The sequence below is a fragment of the Giraffa tippelskirchi genome, chromosome 7 (genome assembly GCF_054371585.1).
Source record: "Giraffa tippelskirchi isolate mGirTip1 chromosome 7, T2T-mGirTip1v1.2.pri, whole genome shotgun sequence".
NCBI classification, from domain to species: domain Eukaryota; kingdom Metazoa; phylum Chordata; class Mammalia; order Artiodactyla; family Giraffidae; genus Giraffa; species Giraffa tippelskirchi.
In genome coordinates this window covers 12,001,048-12,018,643 of record NC_137281.1, presented here as the reverse complement: position 1 = coordinate 12,018,643, position 17,596 = coordinate 12,001,048, and the positions used below count along the sequence as shown (strand labels likewise).

General features: G+C 59.3%; 1 protein-coding gene across 4 annotated transcripts in view; it reads right to left on the bottom strand.

Annotated features, from left to right (window-relative positions):
• MEGF8 (multiple EGF like domains 8) overlaps nucleotides 1-17,596 on the bottom strand; it is a 42,034-nt gene that overhangs the window by 7,845 nt on the left and 16,593 nt on the right. For 2 of the 4 annotated variants that reach the window (XM_081516172.1, XM_081516174.1), the window contains 26 exons: nucleotides 17,368-17,568; nucleotides 16,706-16,942; nucleotides 15,769-15,887; nucleotides 15,538-15,669; nucleotides 15,343-15,456; nucleotides 14,683-14,931; nucleotides 14,024-14,223; nucleotides 13,589-13,799; nucleotides 13,245-13,494; nucleotides 12,595-12,727; nucleotides 10,871-11,118; nucleotides 10,668-10,778; nucleotides 10,390-10,508; nucleotides 9,816-10,023; nucleotides 9,116-9,296; nucleotides 8,095-8,336; nucleotides 7,833-7,848; nucleotides 7,568-7,654; nucleotides 7,283-7,441; nucleotides 6,006-6,237; nucleotides 4,745-4,868; nucleotides 4,401-4,614; nucleotides 4,027-4,241; nucleotides 1,094-1,301; nucleotides 743-902; nucleotides 121-313 (listed from right to left, as the gene is read on the bottom strand). In XM_081516172.1, the coding sequence (XP_081372298.1) occupies nucleotides 121-313; nucleotides 743-902; nucleotides 1,094-1,301; nucleotides 4,027-4,241; nucleotides 4,401-4,614; nucleotides 4,745-4,868; nucleotides 6,006-6,237; nucleotides 7,283-7,441; nucleotides 7,568-7,654; nucleotides 7,833-7,848; nucleotides 8,095-8,336; nucleotides 9,116-9,296; nucleotides 9,816-10,023; nucleotides 10,390-10,508; nucleotides 10,668-10,778; nucleotides 10,871-11,118; nucleotides 12,595-12,727; nucleotides 13,245-13,494; nucleotides 13,589-13,799; nucleotides 14,024-14,223; nucleotides 14,683-14,931; nucleotides 15,343-15,456; nucleotides 15,538-15,669; nucleotides 15,769-15,887; nucleotides 16,706-16,942; nucleotides 17,368-17,568 (4,563 nt within the window). The remainder of the gene's footprint in view (nucleotides 1-120; nucleotides 314-742; nucleotides 903-1,093; nucleotides 1,302-4,026; nucleotides 4,242-4,400; nucleotides 4,615-4,744; nucleotides 4,869-6,005; nucleotides 6,238-7,282; nucleotides 7,442-7,567; nucleotides 7,655-7,832; nucleotides 7,849-8,094; nucleotides 8,337-9,115; nucleotides 9,297-9,815; nucleotides 10,024-10,389; nucleotides 10,509-10,667; nucleotides 10,779-10,870; nucleotides 11,119-12,594; nucleotides 12,728-13,244; nucleotides 13,495-13,588; nucleotides 13,800-14,023; nucleotides 14,224-14,682; nucleotides 14,932-15,342; nucleotides 15,457-15,537; nucleotides 15,670-15,768; nucleotides 15,888-16,705; nucleotides 16,943-17,367; nucleotides 17,569-17,596) is intronic. The other 2 variants (XM_081516173.1, XM_081516175.1) reach the window with 2 other exon arrangements.

Genomic DNA, 17,596 nt, shown 5'->3' with positions numbered 1-17,596 from the left:
AGATGGGGCTATGCCACCTCCTCCCTGAGTCTAGCTCACTGGGGCTTGGGACGAGGCTCAAGAGCACAGGCGGAAGGCCAGCAGGGCCCGGGGACAGGCCTGGAGATCCCGGACGGCCACCTTGGTGTGGTTGTGGCAGAGCAGGCAGTGGTCACGGGCCCCCACGCCGGCGCAGTCGCTGTGGCGGTTGCAGCGACACTCCGTGGAGCAGTTGCGGCCAACGAAGCCAAAGTGGCAGCGGCAGTGGTCAGGCTCCACACATGAGCCGTTCACGCAACCCTGGGCGCACACGGGGCGGCACAGTCCCGTCACGCTGCGGGGAGGGGGTGGGGGTCAGGGCAGGGCAGCAGCCGCCCCCCTCCCCAAGGCAGACCTGGTTGGCAAAATCAGGGTCCTCACAGCTTCTCAGAGCCCACCCCCGACCACCCACCCTCTTCTCCACTAGTCCACCCCACCCCAGGTCTGTTCCATCACTGCCCTGCTTCTGGGTCCACCCCAGAACCTCCAGTGGGAGTGATGATCCCCCACTCCAGGGTACCCTACCTAACCAACACACCAACCTGCCCTCCCTGGACCGAGTGCCTACCTCACGGCCTCCTCCACACCTTGGACTGTGTTTTCTTGCATCCTGCTTGGGTCCATGCCCCATCCTTTACTGCTCCTCACAGGCTCTCCCACCCCACGGTCGGTCTGGCCTGCTCCCCTCAACCCGACCAAAGCCCTGGTCCAGCCGGAGCCTCACTTGTCCATGGTGTAGCCCGCCTTGCAGGTGCACTCGTAACCGTGGGGCCGGTCGTGGCAGTTCTGGGTCTCGTTGCAGTCATGGTGCCCATTGGCACATTCGTCCTCCGGAGGGCAGGACAGGAAGGCCCAGGAGGCCCCAGGTCGCCCACACGTCAGCCCTGACATGAGGATACCGGGCTTCCTGGGGGGCGAGGGCCTCTGTACCACCCACCCAGCCACCCTGGCCCTTGCTCCTACTTTCCCTGAACACCACCTGTGAGGGCCCCCACGTTCATTCTCCGCACCAACCCCCACGTCAGAACCCAGACAGGGGCCGGCCCCCCTCACCCCATCTCCAGAGCTGTCTCACCGTCACGGGGGCCACTGAGTCCACCCTCCAGGCAGCGGCCGCCCCCGTCCTGGCCCCCCCAGGTGCACCAGCCACAGTGGGGGCGCCGCAGGCACAGGGCGCACTGGGTTGCCTGAGCACAGCCCAGGGAGCAGCTCTCGGGTCCGCGGAGCAGCCGCCCACAGCCTCCGGCCATACACCGCAGGGGCAGGTAGGAGGGGCTCAGACACTGCGGGGAGCAGAAACGGCAGAGGAGGAGCATCAGACACACGCGTCCTGGGTAGCTTCCTGGGCCGCACCTTCTCAGAGATCTCACCCCTGCTGGCCACAACCAGGTGGGCCAAAACAGACATCACCCAGGGCCACTGCATCCTCCCTCCTCAGCCTCTGTAACTGGAAGGTCAGACCAGAAGTCAGGCTACGGAGAGCCTTGAAACTAGATTGTGTGGACCAGGGCTGGCCGGGCCGTTTGGATGAACAAGTGACAGCAAAGGAAGAGAGTGGGGAGGGGGTGAGGAAAGAGCAGAGGCAGAAGGCAGCAGAGACGAGACCCACACACACTAAAGATGAGTGGAGAGGCAGCCTTCCAGGCTCCGTCTCCAGTGCCTGGCTGCACTTCCCACCCGCCTTACCAGAGGCACCACTGTGTTGGTGTAGTGAGCCCTCTCTACCACCTGGCTTGGGATACAGCTATTTCTTACAATCAAAGAAAGGCAATGGTCCCAAGTGGACACAGAAACAAGATTCAGGAGGGGGGGATGCCAGCCACAGTCTCTTAGAAAGAATGTGGAAGGGACTTCCCTGGCAGTCCAGTGGTTAGGACCTTGAACTTCCTTTGTGGGGGTTGCAGGTTCAATCTCTGGATGGGGAACTAAGATCCCTCATGAGGCAGAGAGTGCCTTTAAAAACTTTTTTTAATTAAAAAAAAAAAGAACGTGGGCCCAGCCATTGGGGCAACAGGATCCTCCTGCCCTTGGCTGGGAGGATTTGGGGTCTGTGGTCAGGGGCCGCACCACAGCTCATGCACCATCACTTATTGTGTCCGGGCACTCAGGGTATGCAATGAGGTCAGGAACTTACCTCACTGTATGAGAGCATTTTATTTACAGCTCTGGTCTTAAGTACAAGGGGAAAGGGATTAGTCTAGGCTGTCTGTCTGGATGCACTCAGGAAGAAACAAAGCAATTGTGCAATCTTGAAATAGAAAACCCTGATTGCTGTGGCCGGAGCTCTGAACCCACTGCGTGCTATGCCAGTGATGCACTGAGCCTGGCTGAACAGCCGGAGCCAAATTCTCCTCCAGGTCAGGCTTCCAGATCTAAATTTAGTGCCCCCCTTGGCAGATAGCAGGGCCATCGGGAAGGGGGCCGAGAGAAGCCAGAGGCTCCAGTCGGCTGAGCACTGTCTTCTGGGACCACTGTAGTGGCCCATTGCGACGTTGCCCAACACCATTAACTGTGTTTCCTGGAAGAGATGCAGGATCCCAGCTTGTCTGCTGACCTATGCCCACTGCCTGGCAAAGTGCCCGGCATGAGGGAGGTGCTCGGTGATGAATTTGGTGAAAGGAGAAAGTGAAGGAAGGAAGAAGCCAGCCAGTCAGTGGGGAAAACAGCACCCTGTTGGCCTGCCCCAGACTCTGAGGCCGAAGTCATTCAGAAGAACAACGTCTGATAGTTGCAACACGGCTGCCCTTGAGCCACAGCACTGCAGGTCTTGTCTGCAAACCTGTTACCTTTGATCTGTTGGGGGTGGGGGGCAGCAGTGTTTTTTATGTTTTTGGTTGTTGTTGTTTTTTTAGCCACAAGGCATGTGGGATGTTAGTTCCCTACCAGGGATCAAACTCGCACCCCAGCACTGGAAGGTGAAGTCTCAGCCACTGGATCGCCAGGGAAGTCCCCTTAACCTATGTTTTTAAAAAAATCCCTGAGCCAACACACTTTAGTTTTTAACTGATTCTCCCAGAAGTCAGAAGATGTGGCAGCGGCCCTCTGACATTCCCACGCAGCATCAGCTCCGTGCTATCTACTCAGCTGCCCCACCACTCCCTCCCACCTCCCAGCTCCTCTGCTGCCTGTGGGCTCTCCGGTGTTGTCTTCCAGTCCCTGGAATCCCAGTAAAGACAAATCCACCAATCTCAAAAATACTTAGGGAGATCTTGTATCACCAGAAGGAACCCAGGCTTGAGGATGAGAGAGGCCTCTGCTTGTTAGAGGAGCCACTGCAGGGGGCCTCTGCCCTTGCAGCCACACTGAGTGTCCCCACAGGGAGCACTCCCCACCCCCAGCCACTGCACTGACCCCCACACAGTGGAGAACGGAGATCTTCCCAGGGGGTGGGGCGTGGGGGGGTGCATTACTGAGTTTCTGCTGAAGAGCAGGTACTGCTCCAGGCTCTAAATAATTCTCCCATCTAATGTGGATGACCCTCCTAAGGGATGGAGTGGTATGACACCAGATATATTTGGTCTTTGCCCCAGGTTCCTGGTACTGAGCTACTAAAATGCACAGGGGTTCCTGAGTGATGGGGATGTCTTTTGTTATTCACAAGGAACTCCTTTACACCTGAGTTTATGTTAATGGGGTAACTTAGGGGAGTCACCAGTTCAGGGCAGAGCCTGAGGTCTCTAAAAACACTTGAACAATGAGATTCAGGGACTTCCCTGATGGTCCAGTGGTTAGGACTCTGTGCTTTCACTGCTGTGGACAAAAGTTCAATCCCTGGTTGGGGAACTAAGACCCCACAAGCACCGTGGCGTGGCCAAAAAAGAAAAAACAAACAAGGCAAAGAAGGAAGAAAGAGAGGTGGGGAGAGCAAGTGGGAAGGTAGAGGAAGTGTGATGGTGGGAGCAGACCTAAGGAGATGGAGGAGGACATGCGGCAGAGGCGGCGGCGGTGAGAAAGGTGAATGCGATGAGGGAGGGGAGAGCCACCCACACACCCGGCCTGGTGTGGTACCTGCTGAAGGCTGCTGCTCCAGACGCAGTGCTGCCAGCCCCCATCCGCACCTTTGGAGTCCAGGCAGGAGGTGCAGTTGGGCAGGAGGTGACAGGGTGTGGGGCAGGGCAGTGGGGGCGATGACTCCACCGGCATCGGGGACACGTTCAGCAGCGAGTGGCTGAAGCACGTCCAGTCGTAGGTGGGCTGCACCGAAAGGATGCGGCGGGTCTCCCCTGAGGTTCGGGGGCGCAGGGATTAAGAAGTGGGTCCGGGTCCCTTGCTCGCTCCCCACCTCCTCCCTCAGACCAGGCCCCTGAGCCCCTGGCATCCCTGGAGCAGGAGTCCAGGCCCCCTCCAGACTCTCATCTCGGGGACCAGGCCTTGGCGCTCACCCGTCCTCTTGAACTGCCGTGTCCACATACACTTGCCCTCCCTGGTGCACTGCTCGCAGTCGGCCGCCCCACACACGGCCTCCGAGCAGTTCCCGGCCCAGAAGACCTCGCGCTGGTTGATGCGACAGTCATTCTCTGAGGTGCAGGACCCGTTGCGCCCGATGCAGGCACCCTCGGGGCAGTTGGTACACCACTTACAGTGGGGGGCAGAGGCCTAGGGGGGAGGTACTGGCTCAGAGGGGTCATCAGGACCTCCAGCATCCCTCCAGTCTCAGTTCCTGCCATCTGATCCCAGGTGAAGAGCCCCGTGGTGCCTGAAACACGTTCCCCACCCCTCCACTTACCTCTCCATCTCCAGGCTGCAGGGTCCGGGGATGGCGGGCCAGGCACTCGCTGCAGGTCCGCAGACGTCGACATTCCTCGGGGGAGTGGGGCATAGGGGAGCAGGGGGTGCCACCACAGCCCAGCCTGGGGAGGCGGGAGGCCTGGCCCATCACGCTCAGCCAGTCTCCATCCTCCCCGCACCCAGCGCCATTCCCTGGTGCCTCCTGGACACTGGTCTGCAGGCCCCGCAGGTCCATCCCAAACTGGTCTCAGCACAGGCCTCCCAGACTGCCCCACCTGAGCTCACCTGGTGATGGTCCCACGGCCACCTGTCATCCCAGGCCAGAGACATTGGACAACACCCCATATCCTCCTGGCCCTCCACCCATAGAGGCCTCTCCCTCCTAAATTCTTCCCTGACCACACCCTCCTCCCCGACCCCTGTAGCCCCCTGCCCAGCTCAAGGCTTCTCCTCTCAGGCCTCCACCTGCAGCCTCCCCTCCCCATCCCCTCCTCCACGAGCCCACCCCTGCCCTCTCCTGCTCACCCCTTCGGTGACTCCCCATCACCCACATGGACGCTCGCAATCCCTGACTCAAAATCCTTGAAGGCATACACGTTTCAGAACTTTCTAGGTTTTAGAAAAGCAATGGGTGTACCCATTGTTATGTAACACCCCTAGCATAGTCTGGGGAAGCACCCTAAAAATCAGACCCTATAATATTCTGTAGTAAACACGGTGACACATGTAATGGGACAAAACAAAGCCCATTAGTAGCTTCACGTCAGCAAAGGGTAACTGTGGCCAGTACAGTTTGAGCTAAACTCAGGAAAGTACTTTCAGCCTCCTGAGATGCCTGGATTCCCAAACTACAGACCAGGAGTCTCCAGAGCTGGACAGAGCCCAGGGCGGCTGGGCCCTGGGAGCCCTCTCTGAGCAGACCCACCCTCCTCTCCAGTCTCAGTCTTCTCCAACTCAGGTGTTTCTAAAAGCCACCAGACACTGCCCTAATTCCGAATCTTTGTGGTCTAAATGACCCCAAACTGGTCATTTGGGGCCCAGTTCAGACTCAGCTGCCCCAGCCCACAAACAGGGCTCCCCACTCAGGCGCTCCCCAAGCCTGCCTCACCTGTGATGAGCTGGCCCTTCTCCCATGGGAGCTGGTTTCCCGACCAGACAGTACCTTCCTGAGGCCTCCCCAGCAAGCCTGGCCCAGCACAGAACCCCCTTTGGACAGCACCAGTACCACCCACCCATGTGCTGTCAGTCTCCATGGTTACCTGTGGGCCTGGTCCCCGGACAGGCAGGCCCCATGGCACCAGGTACAGGCCCCAGTCTGGTTACAAGCTTCGGGCGAGGGCAGCAGGCGGCAGGGGTCAGGGGGCAGGGTCAGGGCCAGCAGGCGGCCCAGGGCCACTCCCCCAAAGCCTCCTGAGATATACAGGCGACCCCCTACCGCGGCCACAGCATGGGCCACAGACTCTTCCATTGGCGGTCCCACGGAGGCTGGGCCTGGGGAAAGACGGCAAGTTCAGAGAGAGAGCACAGGTGACTGCAGGCAGAGATTCACACAAGGAGCCAGTCAGAGAGGGATGCTGGGCAGAGAGATGGTCTAAGAAGAGCAGAGACAGATAAGAAAAGGCAGGGAGAAGATAGACGAGGCCAAACAGAACAAGAGAATCAGACACACACAGCAAGACAGAGGGAGAGAGACACATCAGTAGGAAAAAGAACAGAAAGAATGGAATAAAAACAGAGGCAAACTTTGTGAAACCAGACCACAGTGGTGGGTGAACAACATTGTGAAGGTACTGAATGTCACTTAATTGTTCATTTTACAGTGGCTAATTTCGTTACGTGAATTTCCCCTAAATTTTTATTTTTTAAATTTATTTTTATTGGAATATAACTGCTTTACAAATGTTGTGTTTGTTTCTGCTGTACAACAAAGTGAACCAGCTATATGTATACATATATCCCCTCCCTCTTGGACCTCCCTCCCACCTCTATCCCACCCATCTAGGTCATCACAGAGCACCTACACTTTTTTAAATCCTAAAAACAAACAAACAAACAAAAAATAGTCACAGAGTGGTGGAAAAGATAGATTAAAAGCAAAAGAGAACTACAGACAGAGGGACAGAGAGAGAAGCAAAATGAAAAGGAGACAGACCCAGAAACACAGTCAGTCACTTACAATGGTCAAATGAAATACAAAGGCAAGATACAGCCCCTTGCCAGCCTATGAACTGAAAGGAAACACCCTCACATATGACAGTCATCTCTAGAGAATGGGATCTCTAGATTATAGGGGATGCTTTTCTTCCTATTTTATGAATTATCTACCATGACTTCATAATCAGAATTTAAAACATTGCTTAAACAAAAAAAAAAGGAAGGAGGGTGTCTCCATGAGTGTTGAGATAACGTGGAGAGGACAGGAGCTTTGCCTGTTGGTCTGCAGGGGTCCAAGTGACTGCCAATAAGTGGCGGTCTCAGGCCAGGCCAGAGCACCCCCTGGTTGTCCTGGGGCCTCCAGGGAGGGTGGCGGACTCACCGATGAGGTCGGGCAGGAGCCAGGTATTGCAGTTAACCTGGTAAAGCAGCACGTCACTGCTGAACTCATCAGGGTCGGAGCGCCCCCCGAGGACCACCATGGTGTCCCCTAGCAAGGCCGAGGCGTGGAAGAGTCGGGGCTGGGGCTGTTGGGGCGACATGCGGGAGGGTGGCCTGTGAGAGCCCACAGTCCTCTGCTCCCTCTCAGCCCACCCGTCACCCCAAATCTCCCCACGCCCCAGCCCCTGCCAGCCCACCCAACCCTAACCTTCCTCAAATCTCACTCCTTTCTCCAGGAAATCTCCCTTGTTCCTCAGAGCCACCTCTAGAGCCATCTCCTCTTCATGAACCCCCAGAACCCTCAGGCCCCATGCTGTTCCCAAGGAAGCCAGCCTGGATGGCTTGAAATGAACCCTTGGTTTCTTGTGTGACCTCGCCAGCTGGACTGAGGGGTCTCCTGCTGAGGTTCGTACTTCCATCTCCCTTGCAGTCTAGCCCCAAGAAAGGCTTGGAAACATGTTCGTGGATGGCAAATGCGGCTGTCTCTAGGCACCCAGGTTTCCTGCTCTCTCACACTGATTCCTTTGGCCTTGGAGGTGGAAGTACAAGGAAACTCAGCTCCCTGTTTCATAGCTGGGGGCGCCAGGAAGGGGAGGGGCCTGTCCGGGCCACACCCAGAGTGCAGGAGCGCCAGGTCGGAACCCTGATCTCCTGGTGGATGATTCTTACCTTCAGGTCAGAGATTGAAGAAGGGGAGACTTGGGGGAGGGGGGGCTGGAAAGGAGGTGGAGTAGGAATCCAGGGTTGAGCCACTCCCTGGGGCATTGGGAAAGGAGGGGCCCTCCCCACCCCATCCCCACCCCCACTCATCAGTCTGGTCCTTTTTCTGACCTTTGCTCCCTGAGAAGGAGCCAGCAGGCTCCAGGTGCGGTCAGGGCAGTGCAGGGAGTAGAGCTCAGGGGACGGGGCTGCCAGCTCCACGTGGAAGCGGAAACCCCCGAACACGTAGAGGGAGTCAGTGGCCTCGTGATACACAGCAGAGTGACCGTAGAGACCTGGGAGTGCGGGGAGAGTGAGCACAGAGGCTGGGGGAAGGGCTGGGGATCAAGAAGGCCCCCTGGGGCTCCCCTTCTGTGACCACACCACCACTCTACCAGGCCCTGACGCCAGAGACCTGGGAGCCTTTCTCAACCCCTCCCTCCCCCTTCAGTGCTAAAGGACAGCCATTCGAGACTCTGGGAAAGGGAAAAGAGGGAGACAGGGTGGCCAGAGCGACCTTGGGGACAGCGATCAAAGAATGCAGAAGGAGAGGGACTTCCCTGGTGGTCCAGTGGTTAGGAATCCACCTTGTAATGCAGGGGGAGAGAGTTTGATCCCTGGTTGGGGAACAAAGATCCTACAGGCCGTAGAGCTACAGAGCCCTCATGCTACAGCTACTGAGCCTGTGTGCCACAATTAGGGAGTCCGTGTGCCACATCAAAAGATCTCACGTGCTACGACTAAGATCTGGCATAGCCAAAGAAAGAAAGAAAGAGGAGAGGGAGAGAAAGGAAAATATCTGAGGGGCAGTGTTCTAGGCCCTGGGAGAGGGAAAGCGTCCCACTGCTACTAGGCAGGAGGTGGGCAGCTTCTCATGAAGTCTGGGAGGGGTAAGTAGAGAAACTGAACTTCTCAAAAGACAGCATCCTGAGAATGTGGGTGGGTGACGGGGTACACAGGGAGATAACAGGTGTAGGGGGCAGTGACCACAGAGTACAGGAGCGGGTAGAGAGGACGGTCGAGAGTCAAAAGCGCTGTGCCCTGCCCCCACGCCATGCCCTGTCCCCAGGCCCACCTGTGGGGGGCGTCCCGCTCTGAGCCCCGGACACCCAGGTGCCAGTCGCCAGCTGGTACTCAAGCAGCTGCTGGTTGAAGCCATTTTCCGGGGAGTAACCACCCACCAGGAGCAGAGATAGGCCTCGGCGGGCAGTAAGTGTGTGACCAGCAACAGCTGGCAGCTCCACAGTCTGAGGGACCTGGGGGATGAAGGGTGGAGGTGACCAGGGAGAGGGGCAGAGGTCAGGGGTCATTTTGTGGGTAGAAGGCAGGCTCAGAGCTCCCCATTCTCCCCTTGAACCACTAAGAGGGAACGGGTCAGACCCCAGGCCTTCCCACCGGTCATGGTCCTGGCAGGCGAGCAGCAGACCTGTCACTGTTTCTGCCTGCGTGGTGTCATTTCTTCAGGTGGGAATAGCCCGGGGTTCCTCTGGGAAGCCCTTGCTCCCCAGCTCTTACTCTGGGTGCACAGGGCTGAGTGTACCAGCTCAACAAGGGGACTGTGTCCCAGCCTGGCCACCCAGAGGGTCACATCCCCTTGGCTGCGGACTGGCTCAGGAATTAAATGTGACCCAGGATGGCCAAGGAAATTCAACTTCTGGGACTTGTGCTGGGGCCCCAGGAGGAAGGGTCCTCCTCTGGGGGCAAGGATGGCTGGAGCTGCCCTCGCCATCTCTGCTGGAGCCTAGCTGTGGGGACCCGGGGAGCGAGACGCTCACCTTCTCCTGCCGCCACTGCAGGGTGGTGAGGTTAAGGACCCAGAAGTCCCGGGCGACACCCCCAGCTGTGAGCCCCCCCAGCAGGTACATGGCCCCACGGCCAGCAGGCACGTAGGCAGCGGCGTGGAAAGAGCGAGGGGAGGGGCCTGGGCCCCCGTCCTCGGCTCCTGCCAACATCTGTGTCCACCGCCGCTCACTCACTGAGTACCTGGGGCCAAGAAGCAAAAAGCAGCCTCACTATGTGGCAGTCAGCCCATAACCCCCTGGGGTGATGTCCCCCCACTGGTACCCCAGCATCCCCTGGGATCACCCCCCACTTGGCAGGTACCCCAACACCTCTAAGGTGACCCTCCTATGACAATCACTGTACCATCCTCTGGGGTACCACCACGCCAATAAGCACCCTAGCCCCTGAGGTGACAAGTGTCCCAGCATCCTTTGGGGTATCCTGCACCTGTGGAGATTTTTCTGCACACCCTACTTCCCACGGGACTCTTATGGGACAGGCATCTCAGCATCCCCTGAGGTGACCTTTTGTCATTCAGGTGTCCCATCTCCCCAGGGCCGTCCTCACCTATAAAGGTTTCCCAGCAGCCCCTGGGGCAGGCCCAGGCCCCCAAACATCCACAAGGTGGCCTCAGGTCCCTCCACCATCGTGTGCCCCAGGCGGTGCAGGAAGCGGCTGGCAGTGTCCTGGGGGTGGGGCACGGACAGGAGGGCTCAAGTGAGGCCATTACCAAGTGGCAGGCTGGGTACAGGGTCTCTGGGAGTAGTCTGGGGAGTGGAGCGGGGAGAATGATCCAGGAGGCGGGCTGCACAGCACCTCCCTGGGGAGTGGCGTCCATAACTCACAGCTGAGAGGCGGCTGTCCATGAGGGTCTCCCAGACCAGCTGCCCACCGTCCAGCTTCGTGGCACAGTCAGGACCCCCAAAGCCCTCAGCACAGACACACACGCCCAGGCTCTGGGGAACAGCAGAAGAAGCTGGGGGGGCGCCCTGATTACCACCCCCACCTCCTGCCCTGTCCCACCTGGCTTGCTCTCTTCTACCCGTACCTGGTTACAAGTCCCTGCCCCGTTGTGGGCATTACAGTTCTCAGGACACACAGCCATGCGGCAGTGCGGGCCAGCCCAGCCCTGGGGACACCGGCAGAGTCCAGCACCTGGGACCCCATTCTGGGGCACACACTCCTGGGGGACAGGGCAGCTCCCGGGGCCCCCTGACCCACAGCGGGCAGAGCCCACAGAGGCATTGAAGCCCCAGGATGAGGAGCCGTTGGCCTCCCAGTGCAGTACCAGCAGCCCTGTTGAAGGAGAGAGTCCAGAGGCTCGTCACAAGGCCGCAACAAAGTTATATTTAAAGAGACAGGGGTTGAGCTTCCCTGGTGGTCCAGTGGTTGAGATTCTGCACTCCCCATGCAGGGGGTATGGGTTCGATCCCTGATCAGGGAACCAGATCCCACATGCTGCAAATAACTGCATGCTGCCAATTAAGAGCTCACATGCGGCAACTAAGCTCGTGCCACAACTAAGACCCAGTGAAGCCAAATAAATAAATAAATACTTTTTAAAAATAAAGAGTCGGTAGCCCTACAGGCTCTCTGACCTCATCACATCCCACGCTCCCAGCTCTTTGCACTCCAGCACCACTGACCAGGTTCCTATTCTCAGAATAGGAAGTTGTTGTTTGTCATTGTTTAGTCACTAAGTTGTGTCCAACTCTTTGCGACCCCATGGACTGTAGCCTGCAGGGTTCCTCTGTCCACTGGATTTCCCAGGCAAGAATACTGGCGTGGGTTGCCATTTCCTTCTCCAGGGGATCTTCCTGACCCAGGGATCGAACCCATGTTTCCTGCATTGGCAGGCCGAGTCTTTACCACCAAGTCTGGGCATCTGCTATGCCTCCCTCAGGAGTAGTCGTCCTTGCCCACACCGCCCCCTTCAGGCCTCAAGTGAAATTTCACTTCTGCAAAGAATCCCTCCTCACCTCCCCAGACAGGCCAGGTCCCCAGTCCTTTCCATTTCCTCTTGTCCCTTCTCAAAAAAGTGTTACTATTCTGACTATAATTTGTTCACTGCTGTTTGTCACGTTCCCCCTCTGCTGTGAGTCCATGAAGACAGCACCTGTGTCCCTGGTCCCCTTTGACACGCCCAGCACGGAGCCCAGGCAGGCCCAGCTTGACAGCTGGGTGCTCAGTAAACATTTGCTAGGTGAAAATGACACAGAGGACCCCGCAGCTCTAGCAGCTCGCTGTGCAGGGTCTGGGTTTGTGTGCCATCGCCAGCAGGAACAACTCCAACTCTGCCCTCTCACAGCCTTGCAGCCACTCGGTTTTACAATATGAAGAGAAGCATTTCCAAACACGGGCCCTTTCACTGCAGAGCAGCGTCTCTGGCCCCCACCCATAGGATACCCCTACCCATGGGATACCAGTAGTACCTCCAATCATGACAATCAGAACATCTCCAGACACAGCCAAATACCCGAAGGGGCAAAGTCACTCCTGGTTGAGAACCACTAGGCTGAGGAGAGAGATGCTCGGGGGCTCCCACACCAGCTACATTCTGTGTCCCCCACTTGGACCTTCTTTCCAGAGACACAACCCATCCAGTACAATCTTCAGCTGAGGAAACTGAGACCCAGAGGTGGCAAGGAATTGCATCACGCAGCAAGTCAGGTGCTAGGACAGTCGGGCTGGGTCTTGAGCCCACCTCAAGCAGCAAGTTACAGGGACAAAGGACAGTCCAGGGCAGTGGTCCCATTCCCCCAGTGGCCATACCAGACAGGGCCTGCACAGTGAGAGGCCGGTCCCGCCGCTGGCCGCAGAATGCAGCAATGAGGCTACGGTCCGACTGGACGACACCTGTGTCCAGGAAGCGTGGGAAGCCATCAAAGGCCAGGACGTAGCTCAGCTGGAGGGGTGAGGAATCGAGGGTCAGGGGATGATGAGGAAAAGACAGAGCGATGCTTGGGGTCTGGGAGGAGGGGAGCTCAAAAAGAGAGGGCAATCTGAGACGGGGGCAAAAGCTGCTTGAACCACGTAGGCCAACTGTCACGCTGTGGCATAGAGGCCACCATTCCCACGCCTGTGTTGACAGCAGACACGGTTAATCAATCAGGCACTCGTGCATGGAGGCTCTTTCTCAATACACAGATCCCGGCAGCCACTACCAATCGATCAGAGTTGGCACACAAGGTACAAACGTTTACCATGCCTGGACTGGGGAAAGGGAAACTGGGGTCCAGGAAACAGGAGGCAGTCTGGGAAGTGGAAGGGTCTGTGGGCTGAGGAACAGAGGGGTACGGGCCTGAGGAATACAGTTGGGAGTTTGATGGATGAAAAAGCAGGGACGTGGGGGCCAGGGTCTGTCTGAAGATTCCCACTGGGTGGGGGAATGTGGGCCTGTCATGAGCGCCCTTGGTGCTCACCGTGCACGGGGTGCTGCTGTCGGGGGAGAAGGTGAGGGTAAGTGGGGGACAGAGGGTCCCAGGGGCACAGGGCTGCAGCACCTCAGTGGCCGAGACGACCCACACACAATAGGACAGGCCTGGCCCTGCTCTTGCTGCCCCGCCACCTGCAGGCAGGAGCCCCCCAAACCGGCGTGAGCCCAGTGCCACTGAGGAGACGTTGGTGAGGAGGGCACGACCCCCACACTCCCGGAAGCAGGAGCCACCTGCCCTGGGGGGAGAGAGGAGAGGCAGCATCAGATCAGTTCTGCCCCGGCCCGCCACGTCCCTGCCCCCCGACCTGGCCTGGCTGGCCCCTGGCTCACCGGGGGTCCCCATAGTAGCCAGGGGAGCAGAGCTGGCAGTGGGCACCCTCGGTGTGGTCCTGGCAGAAGCAGAGCCCGCTGAGGTTGTCGCAGTGGCCTCGGCGAGGGTCGCCGTGCCCGTTGCACTGGCAGGGCCGGCAGCCGCCGGAGCCCGTGGCATTCCCGAAGCTGCCGGGCCGGCACCTCTCACAGTGCTCCCCCCACGTCCAGTCTGTGGAGGCCCTCGCGGGCAGGAGGCAGGGTCAGGGGCTGAGGCGGGGAGGAGCCCGACCCTCTCTGACCCCACCTGGCTCAAAGCGGGGCAACTGGGACCCGGACTGGGGAGGAAGTGCAGATCCCAGGAAGGAGGGCGGGCGCTGAACAGGCAATGGGACCGAGGGACCTGGAGCTGGGGGCCCCAGGGAGGTGCCTGAGGCCAGTGGGCTGGCTGCTCACCCTGGCACTCGTCGCAGAAGCCAGGCCCCCGCTTGTGGCAGTGGCTGTGGAAGTTGCAGCCACAGTCCCGGGAACAGCGGGGTGCAGGGGGGCCAGGGGCGGGCGTGGGAGGGGGCAGGTCCGACGTCCAGCCCAGGTCACACACGCAGGTGAAGTCTGGGGGGCCGCTGCACACACCGTGGCCACAGTCCTCCAGACACCTGAGGGGGCGTGGCAGGGGTGGGGGAAGGATGGGCAGGCTTGGAGCCCCCAAGGCATCCACCCCTCTCCCCGCTCCACCCCAGAATCTCCATGGCAACACCATCAGAAGCTACTGCCTGTTCCAGGATCCTGGATTCCGTGGGTGGCCCTGTCTCTATAGAAACCAAATATCACCACTGGTGATCTGTTCTCTGTGGAAACCCCTTTCAACTTGGCCTTCTCTGTCTCTATGGCAACTGCGGCCTCCAGTCCAAGGGTGACCCGTCTCCACAGTAACTATGTAACACTGAGGACCCTGTCGCTCTAATGAGGGCCTGTTCTGCCAGGTAAAAACCCAAGGCTCATTGGGGAGGCTGGCTCCAGGGAAGGCAGCCTAACACCAGGATCACTTCCTCCCAGCCTCTCCACCCGTACCCACCCTGGGGCGACATCTCCATGGAAACCCAGGCCCCACTCACGTGCGGTTGCAGTAAGTGACGCCATCACCCTGGTAGCCCCTCTGGCAGTGACACTCGTAGCTGAGGGGTGTGTTCAGGCAGGTCGCCCGCAGGTGGCACCGCGCTAGGCCCAGGCGACACTCATCCACATCGGGACAGCGGGCATACGCCCAGCGGGCGGGGAGGGCCACAGACAGCCCCAGGCCCTCCCCGACCCACAGGGAGCAGTTCCCCCCACCCAGAGGCCCTGAGAAGTCCCCCTGGAGGCAACTGTGGGGAGGGGTGTTGAAGAAGGCGGTTGGGGTGGAGGGGCGTGGTAAAGAGACAGAGGCAGGGAAACAGGGACAGAAAGATGAATATGGAGACAGACAGAAGGAGAAATGGAAGAGAGGCAGAGAAAAACCCAGAGAAGCCACACAAAAATGATTTTAAAGGACAGGGGCGGGGTGCGGATACAGACAAAGGGAGACAGAAGAGAAACACAAAGACCAGAAAGAGAAAACAGAAGGGAAGATGAGAGGAAACAAGTCACAGAAACAGGAAAAGAGTTGGGAGGGAGAAAAGAGAGATGGGGGGGAAGGACAGAGAAAAAGGCCAAGGGGCAGAGAAACAAAGAGGCCGTTAGAATTAGGGTGGGCAGAGAGCCCCCCACCAGCCCTACCCCAGCCCCCGACCCCTCACCGGCCCAGTGTGGGGTTGTCCTCGTTTCCACACCAGCCACACTCGTGGCTCTGCAGACACTCGTGACAGGTCAGGAAGCGGTCGCAGCTCCGGCACCGAGGCTCTGAGTGCACGCTGTGGGGAGGCAGGTGTGAGGCTGCCCGAGTCACCCCATCTCCACCCTCCCCTTCCAGACCCCTGCCGCCAGGACCGCACCTGTCGTCCCAGCCTCGGCAGCCCCCGTGTGGGTACCGGGCCAGGTAGGCGGCAAACATGAAGCAGGTGTGGGTGGACTGGCACCAGGCGCACTGGCTCGAGTTGGCCAGGCAGTCGTCACAGGTCAGGCGCCTGGGGGCAGGCAGGGAACGGGGGGACCGGGTCAGGGCGCCGCCTGGCCCCCACACCCACACCCTCACACACCCTCTCCCTGGGCCCAGCAGGGCTCACTGGCTGCAGAGTGGGGGACACTCTTCCGGACTCTTCAGGGCACCCCGACCCCGGCCGCGCCGGCTGCACGCCGCGTCCCCCTTGCGGCTGGTGCTCTGATGCCACTCACAGAAGGGGTCCTGGGAGGATGGAGGAAGAAGAGCCCAGCTGAACCTCCCCCTGGGCCTCCTGGCGCCAGGCCCCCAGCACCGGCTCACAGATTCCTGTTCCAAGCCAGCCTCCCTCCTACAGCCAGGGAGATCCACAGGTTCTGCCTGACCCGCACTGCTCGCTTTTGGGGCAGTAGCGCCACTTTCTGTGGTCTAGGTGGGGCTGATCCAATCCCCAGGTTCCAGAGATGGGCAGGGGGTCACGCCTCCCTCCCCCCAGCTGCACTGGTCCAGGAGCTGGCACCAGCCCCAACAAGAGCACAGAAAAGGCTCTTCAGTGACCTCTGTTGAGCTGAGGGGTGAGGGTGCAGTGGGGACAGGAAGGTGTTCTCCTTCCCTTTGGGACTTGAGTGGCCAGGGTGGGGGTGGAGGATGAAAGTCTGGAGCCCTTGAGGATCCCTTGACCCTCCCAAGGAATGAACTTCCAGGAAAATGAGGACGTGGAATGGAAGGAGGTGAATGGCTGACTATGTGGCTTGAACTTCTGGAGCCAGCAGGCCTGAAGACCTGCTGTCGGGCTCTGGTGTCCAAGCGGATAACGCCCCTCTGGTGCAGATGTCAAGTTGGGTTCTCCGGTCCCCCACATGCAGAGTCATGACTACATCAAGCCCACTTTCCAGCCCCTCTCCCACCTGACTCTCACCTGCGAACAACAAGGGCCCCAGCTGCTACCCTCACCACTACCCACAGGGTCCCTCAGCCAGCCCTGGGATCCCGCCCCCTGGGGCTGAGTCGCCTGCTCTGGCTGACTCCGTGCCGAGACCTCCCCGCTGCGGCCTGGTGGGCACCTGGGTGCAGGCGTGGCAGTCGCGATGCTCCTCGCAGAGCGGGCAGAGGGCAGGCACCAGCACGAGCAGGGACCCGCCGGCCCCAGTGTCCTCGCAGTGGGCCCCGCTCTGGCGCAGGTGGCAAGTGGCGCTGGCCAGGCACCAGCCGCAGCCCTGGTCTGCCAGGCAGCCCAGGCAGGAGGAGTAGGAGGCGCAGGCCGACGAGCGGTAGGGCTCCAGGAAGAAGAAGGAGATCTCCTGGGGGTGGGGGTGTCAGAGGAAGGTCAGGGCTCCACGCTGCAGGTCAAGGTTTGGGATAGGGATCAGTGTTTGGAGGTAAAGACCTAAGGGTTTGGAGACAAGGTTGAGAATTTGGGCATGCAGAAAGTCAGGATCTAGGACACTGGCAGACGAAAGAGGATCAGGGTTTGAGAGAATCTAGAGATCACAGGTCAAAGTAGGGAGGGCAGAAGTCAGGGTCAGTGAGGTCAGGGTGGGAGGCGTTGGGAGATGTGGACAGGGGTCAGAATATGAGACCAGGTCAGACTTTGGAGGTCAGATGCTGGGGTCTGGGAAGTTCAAGGTAAGGCCCAGAGTTCAGGAGTCAACAAGTAAGAGGTCAGGGCTGAGGGAGTTAGTTCGTGGCCCTGGGCTCAGAAAGTCCAGGGCGTGTGGGTACTCACGCTGCCACCTGGCACGCCAGTCCGGTCCCACAGCAGGGTGAGCTCGCTGTGCCCAGGGCCTGCTGAGCCATTGAGCTGGCCCCGGATCTCTACTGCATACTTGTGGCCCCGGCCGGGCAGTGGGAAGAGGCGAGCTGACCCTGGGCGCTGCAGCCGCCTCGTCTCCTTCTCCTGCTGTGCCACCCAGCGCCCCACCTCCTCCTGGGGGACAGACGGGGCCCCTGAACTT